General features: G+C 41.2%; 1 protein-coding gene across 1 annotated transcript in view; it reads left to right on the forward strand.

Moving 5' to 3' along the window:
* VPS35L (VPS35 endosomal protein sorting factor like) overlaps positions 1–21,557 on the forward strand; it is a 133,644-nt gene that overhangs the window by 67,544 nt on the left and 44,543 nt on the right. The window contains exons 15-26 of the mRNA XM_049904886.1: positions 1,261–1,307; positions 2,095–2,206; positions 2,718–2,834; positions 4,910–4,963; positions 7,561–7,641; positions 10,546–10,608; positions 11,803–11,888; positions 13,744–13,824; positions 15,773–15,836; positions 18,029–18,127; positions 19,952–20,029; positions 21,052–21,166. Of these exons, the coding sequence (XP_049760843.1) occupies positions 1,261–1,307; positions 2,095–2,206; positions 2,718–2,834; positions 4,910–4,963; positions 7,561–7,641; positions 10,546–10,608; positions 11,803–11,888; positions 13,744–13,824; positions 15,773–15,836; positions 18,029–18,127; positions 19,952–20,029; positions 21,052–21,166 (997 nt within the window). The remainder of the gene's footprint in view (positions 1–1,260; positions 1,308–2,094; positions 2,207–2,717; positions 2,835–4,909; positions 4,964–7,560; positions 7,642–10,545; positions 10,609–11,802; positions 11,889–13,743; positions 13,825–15,772; positions 15,837–18,028; positions 18,128–19,951; positions 20,030–21,051; positions 21,167–21,557) is intronic.

Consider the following 21,557-nt stretch of genomic DNA (forward strand, 5'->3'; position numbering starts at 1 on the left):
CTTCAGTTTCAGACCCAGATACAAATCTTGGTCTCTCCACTTACTAAAAGGAGGTGACTTAACCTATCTGAGCTTTGACTTTCTCATCTGTAAAATGGGAATAATGTTAACACAGGCCCCTCAAAGTTCTCATGAGGACTGAGGAAGGAATTGGAAGCACTCAAGCTAGTGCATGGTGAGCGCTCATGTGGAGGCTGCTATTCTTAGCTGTTTTTCTTTGGGATGACCTTGTCTGTATCACTCCACACATCCCCACCATTGATTTTGTTTTAAATAGGGGCTCTTTTAAAGCTATGTAATCGTCTTATGATAGCCCTAATGCCACTAACGGTATTCCAGTGAGTGAAACACTTAACTTCCTTTTCGGGAGAAAAATGCTTCAAAACGTGTAGAGAAGAAAGGTGGTAAAGACCACTGCCTTTGATGCCAAACTGCCTGCGTTCAAGTCTGGTCTGCCTGTTCCTAGCTGTGTGACCACCCCAGGGCTGGGTTTCTCATCCTCAAAATGGGGTAATAGAGAGCCTGCCCCATTGATGGTTGTGAGCAGGGGCAGATTAACCAGTAAGCACGTTACACACCAGCTTAGCATAATCAAGGTACACAAGAGCTTAATTGTGCTTACTTGTCTGGAGTGCACATGTGAAAACCAGATGAAATTGTGTACTCCAGACGAGTAAGTAAGTACAATTAAGCCCGTGTGTACTTTGCTGATTGGGTAATCCATCCCTTGTAGGACGTAACATCATGAATGCAAAGCTGTTATCACGTGACAGGTGAGCACTAAGCACTGGCTCAGTGTTTGCTGCTTGTATTGTGGAGGGGACCACAGGCACTTCATGAAACCGGGAAGGGTGTGGGGGAGTGGGGTCTAAAGCGATTTCCATTTTCGCTGGTGCCCTAGGGCATGGGAGGCACCCACCTCATCATTCTGTAGTAACCCTGCATCTAAGATGCCACCATGTTTATTCTTGAGTGAAGCCAGGTGACTCGCTGGAAGTCTCCCCACCAGTATTAGGTGAGCCTATATTTGAGCCCAGGTATGCCTGCTGCCAGGGCCCAAGGCCATTCCGTTGTACCACATGCCACATCTGTTTACCTTTTTTCTGACCACCCTCTGTGTCTCTACCAGGCACCGAGAACTGTGCAGAGGGTATGTGGCCACATTTATTTTAGAGTATTACTTTGGGAATCTCTTAGTGAGGAATGTTGCTTTAGGTTTTCCAACCTGCTAATTTTTTTTTTTTTTTTTTAATTTATTAGGCTCTGCTAACCGAGATGATGGAGAGATGTAAGAAACTAGGAAACAAGTAAGTATTTTAAAATTTGTAAGCATGAGTTTAGAAATAGGGTTGACTGCTCTTTAGAGCTTGGCATGTTTTCATGGGCAAGAGAGTTGACAAAGGGCCAGGATAGCATGGTGATTAAGAGTGCTGGAGTCTGATTGCCTGGGTTCAGATCTTGGCTCCACCCTTTCTTAGCTATGTGACCTTCAGCCACTTACTTAACCACTCTTTCCCTCAGTCTTCTCATTTGTAAAACGGGGATAACAGTCTTTCTTTCCCCATGGGGCTACTATAAGGGGTGGAGCCAGAATGAACTCAATCTTCCTGCCTCCAGGACATACGAGGTTTCCTCTCTGCCCTCCTTTCAGTGGTAGATGTGTAAGCGTTGTTGAACGGGTTTTGTTCACCACTGTCCTTGGTGCCTGGCACAGTGCTTTTCCTAGAAAATGTGAGCATATGTCTGCAGCTTGAGTCAGTATTGTTACTTAATGTTTAGTTTTATTGGTGTACTGGGCCTGCTTTTTTTATGTTTAAATGGATTTAATTGTTTGCTTGTTTACCTGTCCACCCATCCATCCATCCAGGTAATATAACATTTATTGAATCCCAGATATGTACAAAACTCTGTGTTAGTCTCTAGAGGTTGCCTTTTTACTCCAGTTCTTTTTCTCAAAAAAAAAAAAAAAAAAAAAAAATTTTTTTTTTTTTTAAAAAGAGCTGTCAGTTATCCTTCCTGACAGTATATATCCTAAAATTAAAGCAGCTTTCATCGACAAGAAGCACTCTTGACTTGGTGGTTTGTGTCTTTCAGCGCCCTGCTGTTGAATTCTGTGATGTCAGCATTCCGGGCCGAGTTCATTGCCACAAGGTCTATGGATTTTATTGGCATGATTAAAGAGTGCGATGAGTCTGGTTTCCCCAAGGTAGGCCCTTGACTTAATGCTCAGCGGGAGAACAAATAGGCAGTGTTTATCCGATAGCTCTCAAGGGAGGGAGTCCAGTGTTGGAGGCAGCTTGGGCTAATAGGAAAACAACCGAAGGCTCTGTTTCTGCAGAACGGGACAGAAAATGAGTTAGAGATTGGGATTGTTAGACACCATGTAATTGGTGTGAGTCAGGCTCCCGTGAGTCCTAGATCTATCAAATGAGCTCACAACAGTCTCACATCTTTAAAAACATACCTTCAGTGAGTGTGTATGAAAAGCTTTGCCCAGTGGAATGCTATGGGCACAGATGACAGGATCACATGGAGCTGACTTTTATTTTCAGTTTCTCAGTCTAACTCATGTAGGTCTGAGGTGGAACTTCAGAAAGAGGTCATTGGAAGATTAATCCTGAGACAAACTAAATTTCAAAATTTTTTCTTTGCTGTTAAGCCTCAGGTTACTATGATTTACAATCTCTCGTAACACAATGGTTTCACATTTTTCTTAGCATCTCCTTTTTCGATCATTGGGATTAAACTTGGCCTTGGCTGATCCACCTGAGAGCGACCAACTTCAGATTCTGAATGAAGCTTGGAAAGTTATCACTAAATTGAAGAATCCACAGGTGGGTGACCTTTTAGACTTACATCGATGGCTGCTTTTTGTCCCAAGTTATGCAGTATACTCTTCTTTATAAAAAAAATTATCTTTTCACAAATTATATTTCTGTTTTTTAAAAGAAATCCATAGTACCCCCCACCCCACCATCCACCCACCCAACTATTGCCCTGAGGTAATCTTTAAACCTTAAAGGAAACTATTTCCTGAAGTCATCTTTAAATTAAGCAAATAGTTTAGCTTAGTTAGTAAAGAATGTTTGCCTTGAGCATTATGCTCTTTTAAAGAATTTTCTATATGTGATCAAATTGACAAAGGCAACTGAAAAGGTTGGATGAGAAGCTTTGAGGAGCGGTGAGTTTATGTTAATGATAGTGAAATAATTTGGAAAGGGGTAGTGAGAATGGTTGTCTAACTTGAAGAATGTAATCAATGTCACTGAATTGTACATGTAGAAATTGTTGAATTGGTATAGATTTTGCTGTGTATTAATTTTTATTAAAAATTAAAAAATAAAAAAAACCAGTTATTTTAGTTTTTTAACATGTAGATTGATGGGAGCCCTGCTGGCACAGTGGTTAAGAGCTCAGCTGCTAACCAAAAGATCAGCAGTTCGAATCCATCAGCAGCTCCTTGGAAACCCTGTGAGGCAGTTCTCCTCTGTCGTATAGGGTTGATATGAGTCAGAATTGACTGGATGACAACTGATTTGTTTTTTTTTTTTTTTGGTTTAAATTTTGCAGAGAGCATCCAAAATGCAATAGCCTGTAGTATTTGGATTTGAAAATGTCTGTTTTGAAAGTATACCCACTCCTCACTTATCGACCTGGTTAGGTTCCAAAGACCACATTTGTATGCAAAAATTGGCATTATGCAAAAATGGAAGATTTTTTGTTGTTTTCAGCACATTCGTCTGATTTTTTTTATTTAGAAAATATGATCGTAGAAATAACAGCTAAGATTTACTGATGTACTCATCTCTGTGACAAGTCCAGTCATGGATTATTCCTCTGTGAAGAAGGAGGCTTGGAGGAGACACAGTGGATAAAGCTGGGCTATGTGACTGGAGGGCCCATGGCTTAACCCCTTCACCTTCCTCCTGTGCTGGGTCAGAGCTTCTTTCTTGGAGCTGCCTCCAGGGCTCCACTCCTGTCGCTGCAAGTCCTGCCTTCAGGATCCAGGAGCTTGCTCTGCCCCCTGGGCCTGGCAAGACACCGAGGCTCAGGGCTTCCTGCAGGGGCACTGGGAACCTGGCTGAGCACCTGGCCCCAATAAGGCAGAGGCTTCAGGCCCAGTTCGGCTTACTTGGCATGTTAGTAAACTCGCACGCGTTTCTTCCAAACAGCCACTCTGTTGCCTCTTTCTTTCCTCCCTGCCCGTGCCACAGCAGTTTTGAGCTGCAGGGCCTCAGGCTACGTAGGCGCTGGGAACCCAGAGCAGGAGCCCGCTGGCTCAGTCCTGCTGCACGTCTGCCCGGAGGGTGTGGCCACGAGGAGGCCTGCCTGTGCAGCAGCTAGACGTGGTACCGCCTCTGATAGGAGGGAGTGGAGGACATAGGGCAGCATGGCCCACCTTCCTGGAGAAGTCCCAGAGATCATCTTTGAGGAAGGAGATGCTGCATAGCTTTTGTCACCATGCCTGTTCCAGTAATATGGTTTCCTGTCCCCTTACCCCGTTTTATCTTTGCTTTAGAGTAATTGTTGACCATTTGGTCTCATATAGATGAGTTTTTAAAGGTGGGTAGTACTCACAGGTAATATTCTTTATTTTATGAGCTAACCTGTCATTTAGCTAAAAGGTGACCTTAGGGTAGTTTCAGCTCAAGGTTTAAAGAGTCTGTTGGGAAAATAGTCTTGGGGAGTCCTCTTGTCTCAATCGATCAGTAAGTCTGGACTTTTTAAGCAACTTTTTTTTTAGTAACTCATTTCTCACTGTTAAATTTATCAGTGGGCCAGAATTTCCTATAAAGAACCACTCTTGAAGTTTCTCTCTTGTCTATTCTTTCCAGTATCAGAGCCTTTGAGGGGACTTTGTGAACCATGTTGTCTTTATTGTAAAGCAGCTTTTCCTTGTTCCTTGTAGGACTACATTAATTGTGCCGAAGTGTGGGTAGAATACACCTGCAAGCATTTCACGGTATGTGGCTGTGGTATTGTTTTTGAAAGAGTTGTATTTTCTTTTTTATGTTTATAATAATGAGTTTCCTTTAGACATTTAACAATGGTGATTATTATAATTTATAAAAATTACCTCCTTAATAGTATAGTGTGCTGAAGCACTGATATGTGTACTCTAACAAAAGTGTTCCACGCTTACATATAAATTTGGGAAATACTGTGTTATATGATGTTAAATAGTTTCTTTTCTCCATAGGACACCTCAGATGCTTATATGCTCATATTGTTACTTTCCAGGGGAGTCTCATGAGCAGCATTTCCCAAACGTATTTGCATTGCATGCAATTTTTTTCGCTAAGCAAACAGGCACTTTTCCTAGGTATGCAATAGAACCCCAGTTTGAGAAATACTGGGCCTGTCAGAGAGCAAGGACTTTAGAAGCAGATAGAACAAGGTTCAAATCCTATTGCCAGAGTTACTTATTTTAGTGAACTTTTAAAAATTGAAGTATAACACATAACAGAAAAGTGCACATATCGTTAAGTGTACTGCTTAATGAATTTTCACAACACACACCTGTGTAGTCACTGTCCAGATCAGCAAATAGGAAGTAATAAGCCCCCCAGAAACCCCCTTCACTTCCTCTCCCAGTCATGACCCCAGCCTTTGGTAAGTCGAAGGTAACCCCCATCCTGGTCTAACACCAGAAATGGGTTTCACCTCATTTTGAATATTGTGTAAATGGAAGAATATTGTATGTTGAGCTCGTTGATTTTATTTTGTCCATACTTTTTTTCACTTTTTATTATGGAAAATTTCAAAAATAAGATCTCCCCTGTACCCATCACCCGGGAGTTATCGGCTTATGGCCAATCTTGTCTCTTTATATCTCTACCACTTCCCCTACCCTGTATTATTTTGAAGCAAATCCTAGACATCACAGCATTTTATCTGTATTTTAGCACATATGTCTGAAACGTAAGGATTCTACTTTTTGAAACATTCCAATATTGTTACGCCAACTAAAAAAATATTTATATCATTAAATACCCAGTCGATGTTCAGATTTCCCCAATTATGTCTCTCTCTCGTTCTCCTTTTTTAAATTTATCTTTTCAAATCAAGTATAAGATAAGGTCCATCCATTGCACTTGATATGCGTAAGTGTTTCTTAAATCTACGTTTTCTCTCAGTTTTTTTTCTTTATAATTTTTTTGTTGAAGAGTTGGGATCATTTGTCCTATAGTTTCCCAGTCTGTGTTTTGCTGATTGCATCTCCATGAGGGAGTTTAACTTGTGCCTCTGTTTCCACTATTTCTGATAAATTGGCAGTTTGTTACAGAGACATACTCAGCTTCAGGTTTGATTGTTTGGCAGTGCTTTGACACAGCACAGTGGGGGTGTGGTGCTTCTCCTGGGAGGCTGATGGTCTCTGCCTGTCTCTGTTTATGATGTCAACAGACACTGAAGCTGTTGTCTGGATCTTATAACTTATCGGGAGGTTGCAAAATGGTGATATTCTAAGTTTATCATCTTCTTTATTTATTAGCTGGAATACTTGTATAAAGAGAAACTCCCATTGTTGACTCTTCAGTTACTCTGAGGTACAGTTTGTACAGGAAAGGCAGGAGATGAGTGAGTGTAACTGCGTTTCCAATAAAACTTTATTTGTGGGCACTGAAATTTGAATCACATAATTTTTGCTGTCACAAAATGGGATTCTTCTTTGACTTTTCCTTCAACCATTAAGAAACATGAAAACTGTTTTTAGCACATGGCTGTACAAGACAGGCAATAGGCTGCATTTGGGCCATAGTTCACCTACCCCGAACACAGATGACAAAAGTGAAGTGAGCAGTTGGCTCAGGTGGCTTGAAGGAGCCGGAGTCTGTACTCTTATCGCAGAGCCTTGCTGTCTCTCTGCACAGCTGCTGAAGGAGGGCCTGGGATGGACAGGCAGGAAGCAGCATGCCCAGTTTTATCGCACTTAGGGAAAGCAGGGAGCCCTGGTGGTACAGTGGTTAAGAACTCGGCTGCTAACCTGGAGTTTGGCAGTTCGAAGCCATCAGCCGCTCCTTGGAAACTGTATGGGGCAGTTCTGCTCTGTCCTTGTAGAGTCACTATGAGTTGGAATCAACTCGACGGCAGGGGGTTTAGGGAAAGCAGGAGTCCCTGTGTAGTGCTTGACTACTAGACAAAGGGTCAGTGGTTCGAACTCATCCAGAAGTACCTTGGAAGACGGGCCTAGCTCTCTGCTTCTGAAAGGTCACAGCCTTAAAAACTTCACGGAGCAGTTCTATCCTGCACACGTGGGTTGCCATGAGTTGGAATTGACTTGATGGCAGCTGACAACGATAGGGAAAGCATGAACAGTGTAAAAAGCTCAAGAACCTTTGAGAACAGTGTCTTAGTCCTAATTTGGTGCAGATGTAGCCATGTTTAGGACTGTGATATTCTAGACCAGTGATGTGGGTAGGAGTTCTCCCCTTATATTATCTGGAACTGTTTCCTGAAAGTTGTATGATATATTTTGAACATGTTAGTCCTTTCCCTTGTTAAATAGTTGGCAACTGCAGTTCAGTGTTTAATAGAGGCTTGATTTTTTTCCCCGTGTAGAAACGAGAGGTGAATACCGTTTTAGCTGATGTCATCAAGCACATGACTCCAGATCGTGCATTTGAAGATTCCTACCCACAGGTAACAGACTCTGATTTCTCATTTCGGCACCGTGAGGAAGTTTATCCTGTTGAATTAATTAGGCATGTTGCAAGGGTAGGCCAGAAAGTCAGATAATCTGGGATTTGAATCTTAGCTCTGCCATAGCCAAGTTGTGTTGTGCCTTTTGATCCATGACTTAACCTTGCTGTGCCTCAGATTTCTCACCTCCACAACAGCGAGAGTAATAGTCCGACCCTCAGAGTTGTTTTGAGGGTTAAGTGAGATGTGATATGGGAAGTTGTCTGGCACATGGTAAGTGCTGAATAAAGGTCATTGTCATTGTCACCAGTAAGTAAGGTACCTACATTTTTTTTTTTTTTTTGGTTAAACTAACTTTTTATTTGAAAATAAATTCAAGCTTACAGGAGAGTTGAAAGAATAGTACAAATAGTACAAATTACATATACCCTTCACCCAGATTTACCAGTTATTAACATATTGCCATATTTGCTTCATTGTTATCATTCTGTATGGTGTGCATATGCACACTATGTAAAATTTTTTTTGTGTATCATTTGAAAATAAGTTGCATATATCATCCTACTTAGCTCTAAATACCTCAGTGAGTATTTCTTAAGAATAAGAACATTTCTCCTACATAACCGTAGTTCAGCTATCAACTTCAGGGAGTTTGACATCGATACACTACTGTTGTGTCTTCCACTGTCATATTCCAGTTTTGTCAGTTGACTTATCGCGTCCTTTAGAACAGTTTTTTCCTGCTACGGTACAGAATCTCATATTGTAAAGCAACTTTTGACCTAATAAAGATTTTATTTTTTATTTAGTAACGAACATCACATTCTGAGATTGATTTTGAACTTCACCTCGTATGAATAAGACAATTAGTTACATATTCTTTAAATAACTTTATGATTTTTACATTTTGCTAATTTCAGGATTTCTCACCATTTGCTAATTAAAATGCTTCATCATCACCGTTGATTGAGTAGCCACTGACTCCCTGACATCCACTGGGTGGGAAGAGGAAAGTACACGGTCATGGCTGGGGCTTGGGGCAGAGCGGGCTCTCAGTAAATATTGTTGAAGGAATGAAGAGTGTCGTGGAGATGGGTTGTACCGTTGTGATTGTGAAGCCCTCAGGCACATATGAAAGCTGATGTGCATGACAGTTTTGATTGGGGAATATTTAGTAAGATCTTAACTTCTAGAGACCCAATTAATTGAAACCTTGAATAATGTAAAAGATTTTAAAGCAGTCCACTCCTGAGAGAAGAATTATAGGAAGAAAAAGTAATTCTGTAATATTCAAAAGCAACTTTTAAAGGAGGCCTGGGGCCAGCCTGCACTCAGGGCAGTTGCCCGTATCAGTGCCCTAAGTGAGGGCCGTGTTAGAAAATAAAACAGCCTGGACCTGTGGAGAAAGGCATACTCCAGGGCTGGAACAGGGTGGGTACACGATGAGCCTAGAATATCTTTTGTGCTAGAAGAGAAATACTCAAAAAACTGTTGGGGGCATGTGAAAGAGCCCCGGAACAGCTCGAAGGGGCTCCCCTAGGCTCCCAGCGGGACAGTTTGAGCATCGCAATCAATAAGGACAGTAATGGATTATAACCCATTGATAAAATAAGAAACCATGAGTCCATTCTGGTGGTAAATAGGTAGATGAGGGAAAAGGTGGAGGGTGGTGACTTTTCCTTATGCTGACTGAGAAGGGTGGAAAAAATGGTAGAGTTGAAAAATCACCGTTGTGTAGCCGTCACATATAAAGACCAGGTCAAGCAAGAATCCTCAATGAATGCAAAGTCTAGGGGGAAAATTTGAGGAGGGACAAGATGTTTATATATCTCACAGGGTCTTCCCACAGATCAAGTATTAACTGCAGGAAGAAAAATAGAGAGTAATCGGACAATCCCTTGACCAAAGTACTTGTCAGTAAGTTTTTTCTTCTTGACAGCACCCGGGGCAGGAGTTTATATTTTATTTAGGAAATCCCCCCTCCTTGGTTCTCCTCGTCCAGGGTCTTATTATCCTAATTTTTATCTCAGGGTGAAGGATAGTGGACATCAGTATCTGAACATCTGAGCAGACCTCACAGACTGTGCCACTGCCCCTGGACAATGCCATTATGGCCTTTGAGCTTCTGGCAAACCTGGTCTAGTGCTTCTGCACTGAAGCAGTCAAGTAGCACAGGGCCACATTGGACTAGAATAGGGGTTGGCAAACCATGGCCTGTGGGCTGTATCCAACCCCACACATGTTTTTGTAAATAAAGTTTTATCAGAACACAGCCATGCTCATTTGTTTATATATTGTCAGTGGCTGATTTTGCGCTAAAGAGCAGAGCTGAGTAGTTGTGACAGCCTGTATGGTCCTTTACAGAAGAAGTTTGTTGACCCCTAGAAGAAGAAGAAGAAGAATAACAATAATAACAATAATAATAGCTGACATTAACAGAGAGCTTCTTAAGGGCTGGTCCCTGCTGTAAGCACTTCATACGCACCATCTACTGTATTTTTATGCAGATAATGCGCGCGTTGTAAGTTTTTCGCCCACCCCTCCTTGCACTATTTTGGTAAGTGCTCTATGCCACGTGTTATATGTGTGGGTGCATTATTTTTGTGAGCACGTTATTTGCAAAAAAAAATGCAGTCATCCTCACGAGGACCTAATGAGTTGGGTACTTCTTTGATCTCCATTTTACAGATGAAGAACTGAGATTGAGGATAAGAAGTTGTTCCCCTAAAACTAGATGAAGATGGCCATCCTCGGACTGAGATAAAACCTAACCGTAATTCTCTGTCCCTTGAGCAGTCCAGGCTTACCTTGTTATAACTAACTACAAATTATGAAAAAAAAAAATCCTTTAAAAAAAAATCCAGGTTTTATTAAATAAGATACATTTTTCATTTTGTTTTTCAGCTGCAGTCAATAATTAAGAAAGTTATTGCCCACTTCCATGATTTCTCAGTTCTTTTCTCAGTGGTAAGTCACCCTTCTTAATTAATTGTCTTTGGAAATTTACCTCTAGGTCGGAGGTGCCAAATTTTCTCAGTTCCTGGAGCCCTCATTGTCTCAGTCATTTTTCATGACACTCCTAGGCCAGAAGACTTAATATTACTTTTATAAATCAGTTAGGTCAGAAACAATTAATATTTATGTCCCAACAACTTAAGCAGCTATTTAAAAAAATTACACACACAAATTGAAAGAAAAACATTTTCATTTCATTGAAAGGAGTTCTTGGGGGCTTAGCGTTTAAAGTGCTCAGCTGCTAAGTGGGAGGTTGGCAGTTTGAACCCACCAGCCACTCCATGGGAGAAAGATGTGGTGGTCTGCTTCTGTAAAGATTACGGCCTTGGAAACCCTATGGGGCAGTTCTACTTGGTGCTATAGGGTTGCTATGAGTCGGAATGGACTCGACAGCAACAGTTTTTGTTTTATTTTTTAATAGGATGTCTGCACCTGTTGTGCATTGCCCAGCTTCTCAAACCTCGGTATTAAATAGCCCACCCCCACCCTCATTTCCTCTTCACATCGATTTTCACATGGTACTTGCTTTTTATCATGGAATCTAATGTTGAAATTATAAACCACCTCGAGCTACTAGTTGTCTCAGTGTCTGACAGAGTTGAGATTCACTGTGCTTCCCTCAGAAACTTAGAATATCGTATGGCACCCCTGTGAGTTTGCTGCTGCTGCGTCCTGGGGAAGCCAAACCAAAAACCAAACCCACTGCTGTCGAGTCAATTCCAACTCATGGCGACCCTATAGGACAAGGTAGAACTGCCCCACAGGGTTTCCAAGGAGCTGCTTGTGGATTTGAACTGCTGACCTTTTGGTTAGCAGCTGAGCTCTTAACCCCTGAGCTACCAGGGCTCTGAGAATATTCTCTGTATGGTAACATTCTGTGCCCTTCCCTTAGCTTCCATCTTGCCTGGTACCATTCCTCCTCTGGTTTCCTTTCATGCACAGTCACAGGCCTGTAGGTTGTTTTAATAATAATAGTTTTAAAAAAATCCCCGTTCAGGTCTCTTGCTGCTTTCAGATGAGCCTACATCTAACCACCTCAAAGAGATGAGCACCACGTTTGCTTTCTTGACCTCCAAAGGAAAGGTGTTCCACAAATCCCTTCCATCAGCTTGTGTAAATTGCATTTAGAGTGCTTTTTATGTTTAGGAAAAATTCCTGCCATTTCTGGACATGTTCCAAAAAGAGAGCGTGCGGGTGGAAGTGTGCAAATGCATCATGGAAGCCTTTATCAAGTAAGTGTGACCCGTGTCCCTGGAAGCCGTGGTTAATGACGCCCTTGTGAGGTCAGTTGAGAAATCAATTTATATACAGACCAAAGTTTATTAGTGGTTATCAGGGGCGTCAGGAGGAAGGGGAAAGGGCGCTCATTGCTTAGGGGACACTGAGCTTCTTTCAAGGATGATGGAAAATTTGGAAACAGATCATGGTGATGGTTGAACAAATTATAAATAAAATGTCACTGAATTATACGTGTGAAGAACGTTGAAAAGGCAAATGTTTGTTACATATATATTTACCACAAAAAAGGTGAAATGGAAAAAGGTGGAATCAGCTTTAATAATATATTTTATTTAACTTGGTGTATTCAAAATATTAGTACTTTAAGGTATAATAAAATATTAATCAAAGGGGTAATGGAGGAGAATTTTACATAACTAATGAATGACATCAATTCTTAGACTTAGGAGTCCAACAGATTCCAACTGAGATAAATAAAAAGAAATCTTCTCTTATGGAAAAAAAAAAAAATTAATGAGGGAAAAAAAGAATTTATGTACTTTTGTAGGCCTAGTGATAGGTACATATTTCCTATCTGAAATAAGATGGGAAGGAAAACCACATTAAAAGCAGCAGTTGTGATACAAGTTTATAATTAGTGCTTAAAAAGACAGAGTTACAATTATCATGAGTCTGACCAATACCTACATTTTATTCTGATGTGCTTTTGGAAGGAGCAGTCTTTTGATGAACAACTTAAAAGGCAACATTTTAAAAGATAAAAATAAAACCATGCTTATCAAGATACCACAGCTAGAAAGGTTTCTATTTTCAGTGTTTTGGAGATACAGCTGATTAATTTGAGAGCAGGTGTCTTAGTTTGTTTAATTTTATTGCCAAATCTGTGTTTCCTGAAACTGCTACTGCTGTTGGTACATGAAATAATTTTAGCTGGTATATGGAGGTTTTTTTTTTTTTTTTAAGTTACGTATTTATCTTAAAGTATATTAGAAAATATATAACAAACCTATTTAATCTGTGACTTCATGTATATTGTTATTTAGGACAAAGTTAAGTAAAAAAATTAAAGTCACTTAAAATATTAAGTATGGTAGGTATGGTTAAAAAAAAGGTAAGATGGAACTCAACTACAGTTTGGAAAATTGAGCTGATGAATAAGATGTTTTAAGCTTTCTTTGTGTTACGCTGATAGAAGATTAATTCTTTATGCTTGGAACATATATGCCTGCTTGCATAAAGATGTATTATAAGAGTTTGTCCTTTTATATGATTTGAAAAATCAAATGAATACACTTGCCAGGCACTTGACACGGTTAGGGACAGGTTGTGAACAGCTTCAGAAGTTACAGGAAACATAGTAAGACAGCAGGTTTGCCCTTTGCCTGGTTTAGGAAATACAGCTGTTTTACCATAATTTTGCAAATAGGAGAAGCTATCCTGTAGATATAGGAGCTCTGGTGGTGCAGGGGTTAAGCACTCAGTGCTAACCCAGAGGTCGGCAGTTCAAACCCACGAGCCACTCCATGGGAGAAGGATGTGGCAGTCTGCTTCCATAAGGATTACAGCCCTGGAAACCCTATGGGCCAGTTCTGCTCTATCCTGTAGGGTCGTAATGAGTTGGAATGGACTCAACGGTACTTGGTATGCTATGGATAGAAGAGCAAACTTTTATTTAAAGAAGAACAAGAGAAAACCAGAATATTGCCCATGACTAGTGAACTGGACTGTGTTAAATGGCAGCCTGATCGTTTTCTGCTTCTCAGATACAAACAGTAGATGAGAACTAAATCCATGCTTTCATTGCTTTCAATGGACGTAGCTTTACCGTTATCTTTAAATGTTTCTTAGGCATCAGCACGAGCCCACCAAGGACCCCGTCATTCTGAACGCCCTATTGCACGTGTGTAAGACCATGCACGACTCCGTGAAGTAAGCCACGCTCAAAGCAGAACCATAGCAAGGGTTGGGCCTTAATGCCACATCATATTCCATTAGGGAATTACTGCTTTAAACTGCCAGTGTGAATAATGTGACTTTATTAAGATTTTTGCTAAGGAGGACATTCTGGTTCAGGAGAGGAGGGAGGCCGAGGGTAGCCTTCTTGAGAAAATGAGATGACAGATGTTTTTATACAGAGATTTCTGCTGGGAGAAAAAGACTGGGTTCATCCAAGTGAACTCAAACTCCCTGTCTCCCAGAGGCTTCTGTGAGCAGCAGATAGTTTAATAATGAGCTCACTTATCCACTAACACGATTCTTTAATTTCATCTCATTATTAGCCAGTTATTTGAAATTCTAATGAAATTGCCTGCATTCCTTACTTGAAGGATGTTATTTGCTCAGTGTACTTGGGCCCCAGACCTACCCACAGGCCTCACCTGGGGTCAGAAGCTGAATCGCCTCTCCTTCGCTTCCCAGTTCTTTTCTGCACTGCCATCTGAGTGTGCTTAAGGCAATTCTCGCTTATTTGTGGATGAAATTTTAGTCCCCAAGGAAGGTTTAAACACAACAGATTGATTTACTGGAAAATCTTACAAGAATTGAGAAAATTATTTTGGAATATAACAGATGTCAACAAGATTAATAGTTATTTCTTTTTTTGTTGTTAAGTTTTAGCATCATTTATTTCCATGACTCTTTGTGCTTTCAAATTGATGGGTAGTTACAAAAATTGAAATATCAAGACTTTTTGCAATAAAGAGAACTGGTAGACGTTAGTTGGGCAAAAATAGAAATATACAAAGAACACTCAGGAAGGTGCTCGTACTGTAGGGTATTAGCCTGACTGCTGTTCCAGAGACAAGTAACAGTGGCTTAAATAAAACAGGTTTATTTCTCTCTTGTGTAAATGTGTGGGTAGGTCCCGAGTTCAGAGGTGACTCTGCTTCAGAACATGATCCTGGGACCCAGGTTCCCTCTCTCTTGTTGCTCTGCCATCCCTCTGGGGTATTGTGCTTGTCTGCATGTGGAAGCTGACTTCTCTCAACCATGTCCGCATTCCCGCCTGTGAGCACTGGAGGATAGCAGCTTTCTTTTAAGGGCAAGACTTGGAAGGCATGCATATCACCAACATTCATATCCCATTGGCCAGAACTGTCATAGGGCCATACCTAGCTATAAAGGCGCCTGGGAAACATATTCTCAAAGGATAAAGGAGACATTGTACAGTAGGGGGTGGTTTGCAATCTTTGCCAACCCTTACTTCCCCCCTTGGAACAAACTAACAAGTAAAAACCTTGATTCCTGTTTTTTTTGGGAGCTCTTAAAATTTTTAAATAAAATTTGGAGAACAATTTTATAGGCCTTTACTTATACAATCAAAACTATAAGGACCTGACATTTTCTTATATTTATGTTGAATTGTCTATTTAATAGAATCATATGGCATTCTACAATTCATTTTGAAATAACATCTTAAAAGTAAGATGGAATGATGGATGGAGAGAGTGAAATAGTTATAAAGCAGATATTGTAAAATGTTAATGATAGAATCTTAGTGTTGCGTATGTGTTGTTCTTTGGAAAATTCTTTCAACTTTACCATATGTTAGAAATTTTTTATAATAAAATATTGAACAAAATTTCTATGAAATAGAAAATTTGAATTTAGAACTCGCTGCCCAGAGTTCAAAGAAGAGAAAGTAGGCTTCTCTTTTCTTGGTTACTAGGTCTTGAGAATGGAATCTTTGATGTATTTGAGGGAAATGGGAAACACATTTAAATTATCTTCAAAAGAAAAATGTACAGGATGTTGGAGTTTTACACCTAGAAGATACAAAATGTCCTTACCTGTTAAATTGCTTTCCTTTTAATTTTTTTTTTTCTTTAGAAGCTCATGTATTACCTCCATGTTAATTATGTACAATTATTGATTTCAGTGCACTCACTCTTGAGGATGAGAAAAGAATGCTGGCATATTTGATTAATGGATTTGTAAAAATGGTAAGTATTGAGGAAGAAGTTTTAGGGCACTTGGAAATGTGATGTAATTGTTTATCCTCATCCTGGTGAGAGCAGTTGACATTATGTTCCCTGGTGCTTTTCATTTTTATTGAGATAAGATGAAATTAGGAAACATCATACATTAGCCAGGACTCTCCTGGGGGCAAAGAGAGCCAAGACAAACTGGCTTAAGAAAAAACTAAAGGGGTAGGAGGGGGGACGTATTGGCTCATATGACCAAAAAGTCCAGGAATGGAGCTCTCTGGAGGAACAGCTCCAGTGATATCATCAGGACCTTCATCTGTCTCCAGCTTTGGCTTGCTTCCTATGCAGGCAGGCGGCTCCTCATGAGAGCTCTGCGTTTCCTTCCCACCAGCTCTGAAGACCAGCATGAGGCACTCAAGCAGAAGTCTGAGGATTAAGCTCTTTGGATTAATTTGGATCATCGGGCAGGGGATTGGTCAGACCGGGGAGACATAGGCACCTGGTCTACCTGAATCCCATGGACCCAGAGTAGGGAGAAGGGGTTCCCTGAAGCAGCTGACCTGCTGCTACCAAATAATGGTGAAAGGATGCTGGATGGACAACACCAGTTGTCCATTCCCCAATCCGTTTAGTTATCTGTTGCTGCGTAACAAGCCACCCCAAAACTTAGCGGCTTGAAGTAACAGTGATTTATTAATTCTTACAAATCTATAGGTTGGCTGGGTGACCGTGCGCTCCATGTGGTGTTGACTGGTGGGGAGCAAGATTGGGGCTGGAGGATCCTAGATGGCTTTGCTTACGTATCTGGGGCCTGGTGCTGGCTGTTGGCTGAGGTGTCCTCAGATGTGGCCAGTTTGTTTCTATGCAGCCTTTCATCATTCACTAGCTTCACCTCAGCTCTTTTACGTGGTGCTGGTTTCCACCAGGGTAGAAATGGGAGCTGCAAGGCTTTTTTAGGCTGAGGCTCAGAATCCACCCAGTGGCTGTGCTGCATTCTGCTGGTCAGAGCCAGTCAGGGCTAGCCCCAGAGGAGGACAGAGGAAGTAGATGCCACCTCTTGATGGGGAAGAGTGGCCAAAAGACATGCAAAAGGATAAGGGGAGTGGGAGAGATTATCGCAGCCGCCTTTGGATACAGTTCACCGCACCATCCTGAACCGGAACAATCTTTGCCTTAATTCGTGGTGTGCAAAGCTGAAATTCCAATTTTAATGGGAATGTCGGGACCAAAGCTGACCGAAATGAAAATGCCTAGATCACTTTGAAAATAACCTTGGAAATGTGACTTTTTCAATCATTAGGGCCGATTATAACTGCCCTCCTGACTCCGTGGGTAAAATATCCATTTTGATAAACATTCAGGGTTAGCCTTTCAGTGCTAACACTCCCATGTTAGGAAATACACCTAGATTTTACCAGGTGACTCTCCTGTGTCCTTGATTTATATACTGACCACGTGGTATTTATGCGTTTCGTGGCTTTGTCTGAAAGTCAGCAAGTTACAATGGAAAAGAATATGAGGAAATAAGATGTGAAACCTGATAGCTGTAATGGAAACAGTAATGTTAAACCTCTCTGGACAAAAATGACTGATATACCCATAACGTTTGTCTTACTCACCAGCTGTTCATAAATTTGAAGAAATAGGAGAAGAGGGGAATTTTAATGGTAGAGAAACATCAGTTCGTGGCTCTGGCAGCCCACCAGTGAGCTGCTGAGGTCGGAATCCCCGTCAGGATGCAGAAAGGTGTGACTTTTATTAGGGAAACCCCTCTGACAAATGGCTCCTAGTAACCAAATTTATGCTCTGTGAAAAGGCCACAGCTGGCAGGCAACATTCCATTATTTCCTTCCCAGTGGTTTTCTCATAGGATGGAAAATCCTCTTTAAGTTTTGAGACTGTTTTAAACCCTTTGGCCTTTTTATGTTCTAGTTCAGTGCTCACGTCAACAAGATGAAATAGTAATATTTTGGTCATATGCTGCGTACAGTAATGTAAAGCCTTTCTAGATAGAGGCTATTCCAGTGTGTGTTGGCTTTAAATTTGGGTTCTCTTTAAATTTCCACCCATTCAGATCTGTACGATTTTTGGGATGTTGTCATCACAGCACTCACCCAAAGAAAAATCTTCTCGGTTTGTGTGCTCATCCAAACCTGCCTAGAAATAACATTGTCTGTCCTTCTCAACATCTTTCTCCTTGGTTCTAGGTTTCCTTTGGCCGTGATTTTGAACAGCAGCTGAGTTTCTACGTTGAGGCCAGGTCGATGTTTTGCAATCTGGAACCTGTTCTTGTGCAGTTGATTCATGTAAGGATTTTCATTCATTTCTTTCAACAAATATGCCAGGCATTGATCTTAATCTGGGATTCATTTGATCCTGTACTGCTGCTCACTAGGGCACAAAAGGTAGTTTCTCAAAGGCTGATAATTTCTATAACCTTGCTTAAATCTTTGGATGGTTTTTATCAACTTCTTTTTTGCTGAAATTTGCATATTCTTATTTCCGAATACTCACAGCAAACACTTAAGTGACTTAAACACCGATAAATATAGAAATACTAACCTAGAGTCTCTTGTTGCCTCAACCAGAGGTTCCCAAACTGTCTCGGATTGGTGTTTCTCTCAGTGACTTTTCACAGTGCCCTCCAGGCCAATATAAATGATAGTTCTGTCTGTTAAGTAGTTAGGTTCAAACAACTTAAGTATTTATGCCCCAACAACTTGGTAGCCATTTGAAAAAGCAATATACATAAATTGAAGGAAAAATGATATTTTTGTTTTTCTCCTAATCACAATTGGAGCCCAAGTGATGCAGTGGTTAAGAGCTACAGCTGCTAACCAAAAGGTTGGGCAGTTCAAATCCACCAGCTGCTCCTTGGAAACCATATCAGGCAGTTTTACTATGTCCTATAGGGTCGCTGTGAGTTAGAATCGATTCGATGGCAACAGGTAATCACAGTTATTACTTTGTAATGAAGCGTGTGTAACTGTTGGGTACTGCACGACTTCTTGGACCTGGAGTTGGATTGGACACCATCACCCTCGTTTACTTTTCCTCATTGATCTTTTGAGTCCTGGTGGCGCAGTGGTTAAAGCGCTCGGCCGCTAACCAAAAGCTTGGCAGTTCGAAGCCACCAGCCCTTTCAAGGGAGAAAGATGTGGCAGTCTGCTTCTGTAAAGAGTTACAGCCTTGAAAGCCTTACGGGGCAGTTCTCCTTAGCCCAGTACTTGCTTTTTATCTCAGCAGCTGTCCCAAACTCAGCGTTGCAAAATTAGGGTCCCACCACAGGGGATATAATGCAGTCCAGCAGTGTTTTATCTGCACTCCCTCATGCCAGGGCCTCCAGCAGTGTTTAGTCAGTGAGCAGGGCTGTGTTTCCCCTCAGTGACGTGCCCCTGTGAGTTCCCTGTAGCACCATTGGGTGCCTTGGTCTACACAGTTTGAGAACCATACGCCCAAACTTTCCATATCTGTGGAAGAGTTCTCTAAGGCTCCTCAGTTGCTTCGTGTAAATTTAGGAGAAACAGCCTTTTTAATGTATTTGTTTGTTGGTTATCAGGTGCCTTAGCATCACTGACCCTAAGACCTGTATGCAGAGGCCTCGTCTGTAAAATGAGGGAAGTGGGACTACCCACTTGGCAGGGTTGTGAGGGTTACATGAGCTGGGGAATGTGCAGCTCTCGGAGCAGCACCTAGTACCTTCTAGACGTTGTTGTTACTGTTAATCCTCTTCTTGTTCTTGTTCCTATTGCATAACTAAATGGCTCTGCTCTCAGATTTGGATGTTTCTTTTCAGATCTCTAAGCTTAGTGTGTAGGATTTCTGAAAATAGAATAAGTGAACCGTGGCTACTCCTTAAACCAGAAAATGGTCATTTTTAATGTTGGTTGATAGGCATGACTGACTCCTTGAGTGCCTTTTGTTCACCTTGCCTGGAGGTGTTTGCATAAGCTGAGATGGAATCAGGCCCAATGACTTCTTTGGCACTGCAGGGTTCGGTGCTAACTAGTCCTGGCCCCAGCCAGATTGTCCGCATCGCCTTGTATGTAGTTAATGTCCAGATCTCTGTGGAATATGTTAACCTGTGTCAGCCATCATTTCATTGTCATTTTATTTGTTAACAAATCCAGAGTGTGAACCGGTTGGCCATGGAAACGAGAAAAGTAATGAAAGGAAATCATTCCAGAAAGACAGCTGCTTTTGTTCGGGTACGTTCTAAAGATACGAACTCTCAGGCTTTGAACTTCAGTGAGTAGTTTAGTGTTCAGGTTACTAAATTGCTATTCCGAGAAAAAAACAAGTGTGTCATGATAAGGGTGGTTTAAGATTGCTTTTTCAGATTAAAATTCCCTTGAGTATCTGTGGGCTAATCAACATCCTTCATGTTTTTAAAAGAAACCACCAGATGAATCTGAATTTTAATATGTGTTATGAGGAGGTGGAGAGGTAGATTTGTATTTGTGTATGCTGGCTGAGTTACGTCCATAACTTTGGCCTGTAATTTGGAAGGCCTAGTGCCTTTTTTTTTTTTTTTTTGTGGAGCACTGGTGGCAAATGGTTAAGAGCTCAGCTGCTAGTGCAAAAGCTGGCAGTTCAAATTCCACTCCTTGCAAACCCTATGGGGCCATTTTACTCTGTCCTGTAGGTTTACTGTGAGTCAGAATTGGCTTGATGGCAATGGGTTTTTTTTAATGCCTTTCTTCCTCTTGATGAGAGTCATGTACAAGTTTGGGGGGAGAAAAATTCAGCTTGTTGAGTACCCTACATAGAATTTTATCAAAGCAATACATGCCCATGATTTTAAAAATGAAGCTGTACCAAAAAGATAACAGTTAAAAATAAGCATCCCAGCCCTGCCCTTTCTCACCTCATTCCCCCATCCTTGGTCAGTTCCCTCAAGGGTTTTTTAGCAATTTTTTTCTTTTAATTCTCTCCGTATTTATAAGTAATTGGTTTAAACAGATGTTACTTACTTTATCAACATGAGATGTTACCTACTTCCCGCAATGACGGATGAGGATTTTTTTTTTCATATACCATGACCCTTCCCCGTCCTCCCAAATGTCGTCAGGTACAGCAGAGGCAAGAGGGAACCCATTGGGGCTCAAAATGGGGGATTAACTGGTTTAAGTGTTTTTACTTGAAAATACGGGATGGATGCAAGCAGTAGTATTAATCTAGACCACTGGCATTGCAGATTAACCTGCTGGGGCTCTCCCCTCTCTTCTAGGCCTGCGTTGCCTACTGCTTCATTACCATTCCCTCCCTGGTGGGAATCTTCACGAGGCTCAATCTCTACCTGCATTCTGGTCAGGTCGCCTTGGCCAACCAGTGCCTTTCCCAAGGTAAGCCCGTCATTCTCTCTTGGTGGGCACTCGCTTGTTTAGGAAACCCAACCCTGCGCGCGCGTGTGTGTGTGTAGAGAAGAGAGTTTCTTTCGAGGACAAAAGAAAAAAAGTGATAAATGATGAGTTTTAAATCTGTTCCTCTAGTAGGAAGCACATTGGACATATGCACATTTGTGAAGGCAGATCTCAGAGAAAGGTTGTAGAGCATAGATATTTAATTTTCCTGTAAGAACCTTCTTAAGTCTACCTCAGACTGCCCAGGTCAGGCAGCTCAGACATCCTGGGCTGAGTATGTGTAGAAGATTTCGAAAGTTCGGACTGCTTAATCACAGGAGATGCATGTTTATTTTCATTTGAGTTTTTTTGTTGGTGTTGATGTTTGCTTGAA

The sequence above is a fragment of the Elephas maximus genome, chromosome 12, assembly GCF_024166365.1.
Source record: "Elephas maximus indicus isolate mEleMax1 chromosome 12, mEleMax1 primary haplotype, whole genome shotgun sequence".
Taxonomy (NCBI): domain Eukaryota; kingdom Metazoa; phylum Chordata; class Mammalia; order Proboscidea; family Elephantidae; genus Elephas; species Elephas maximus.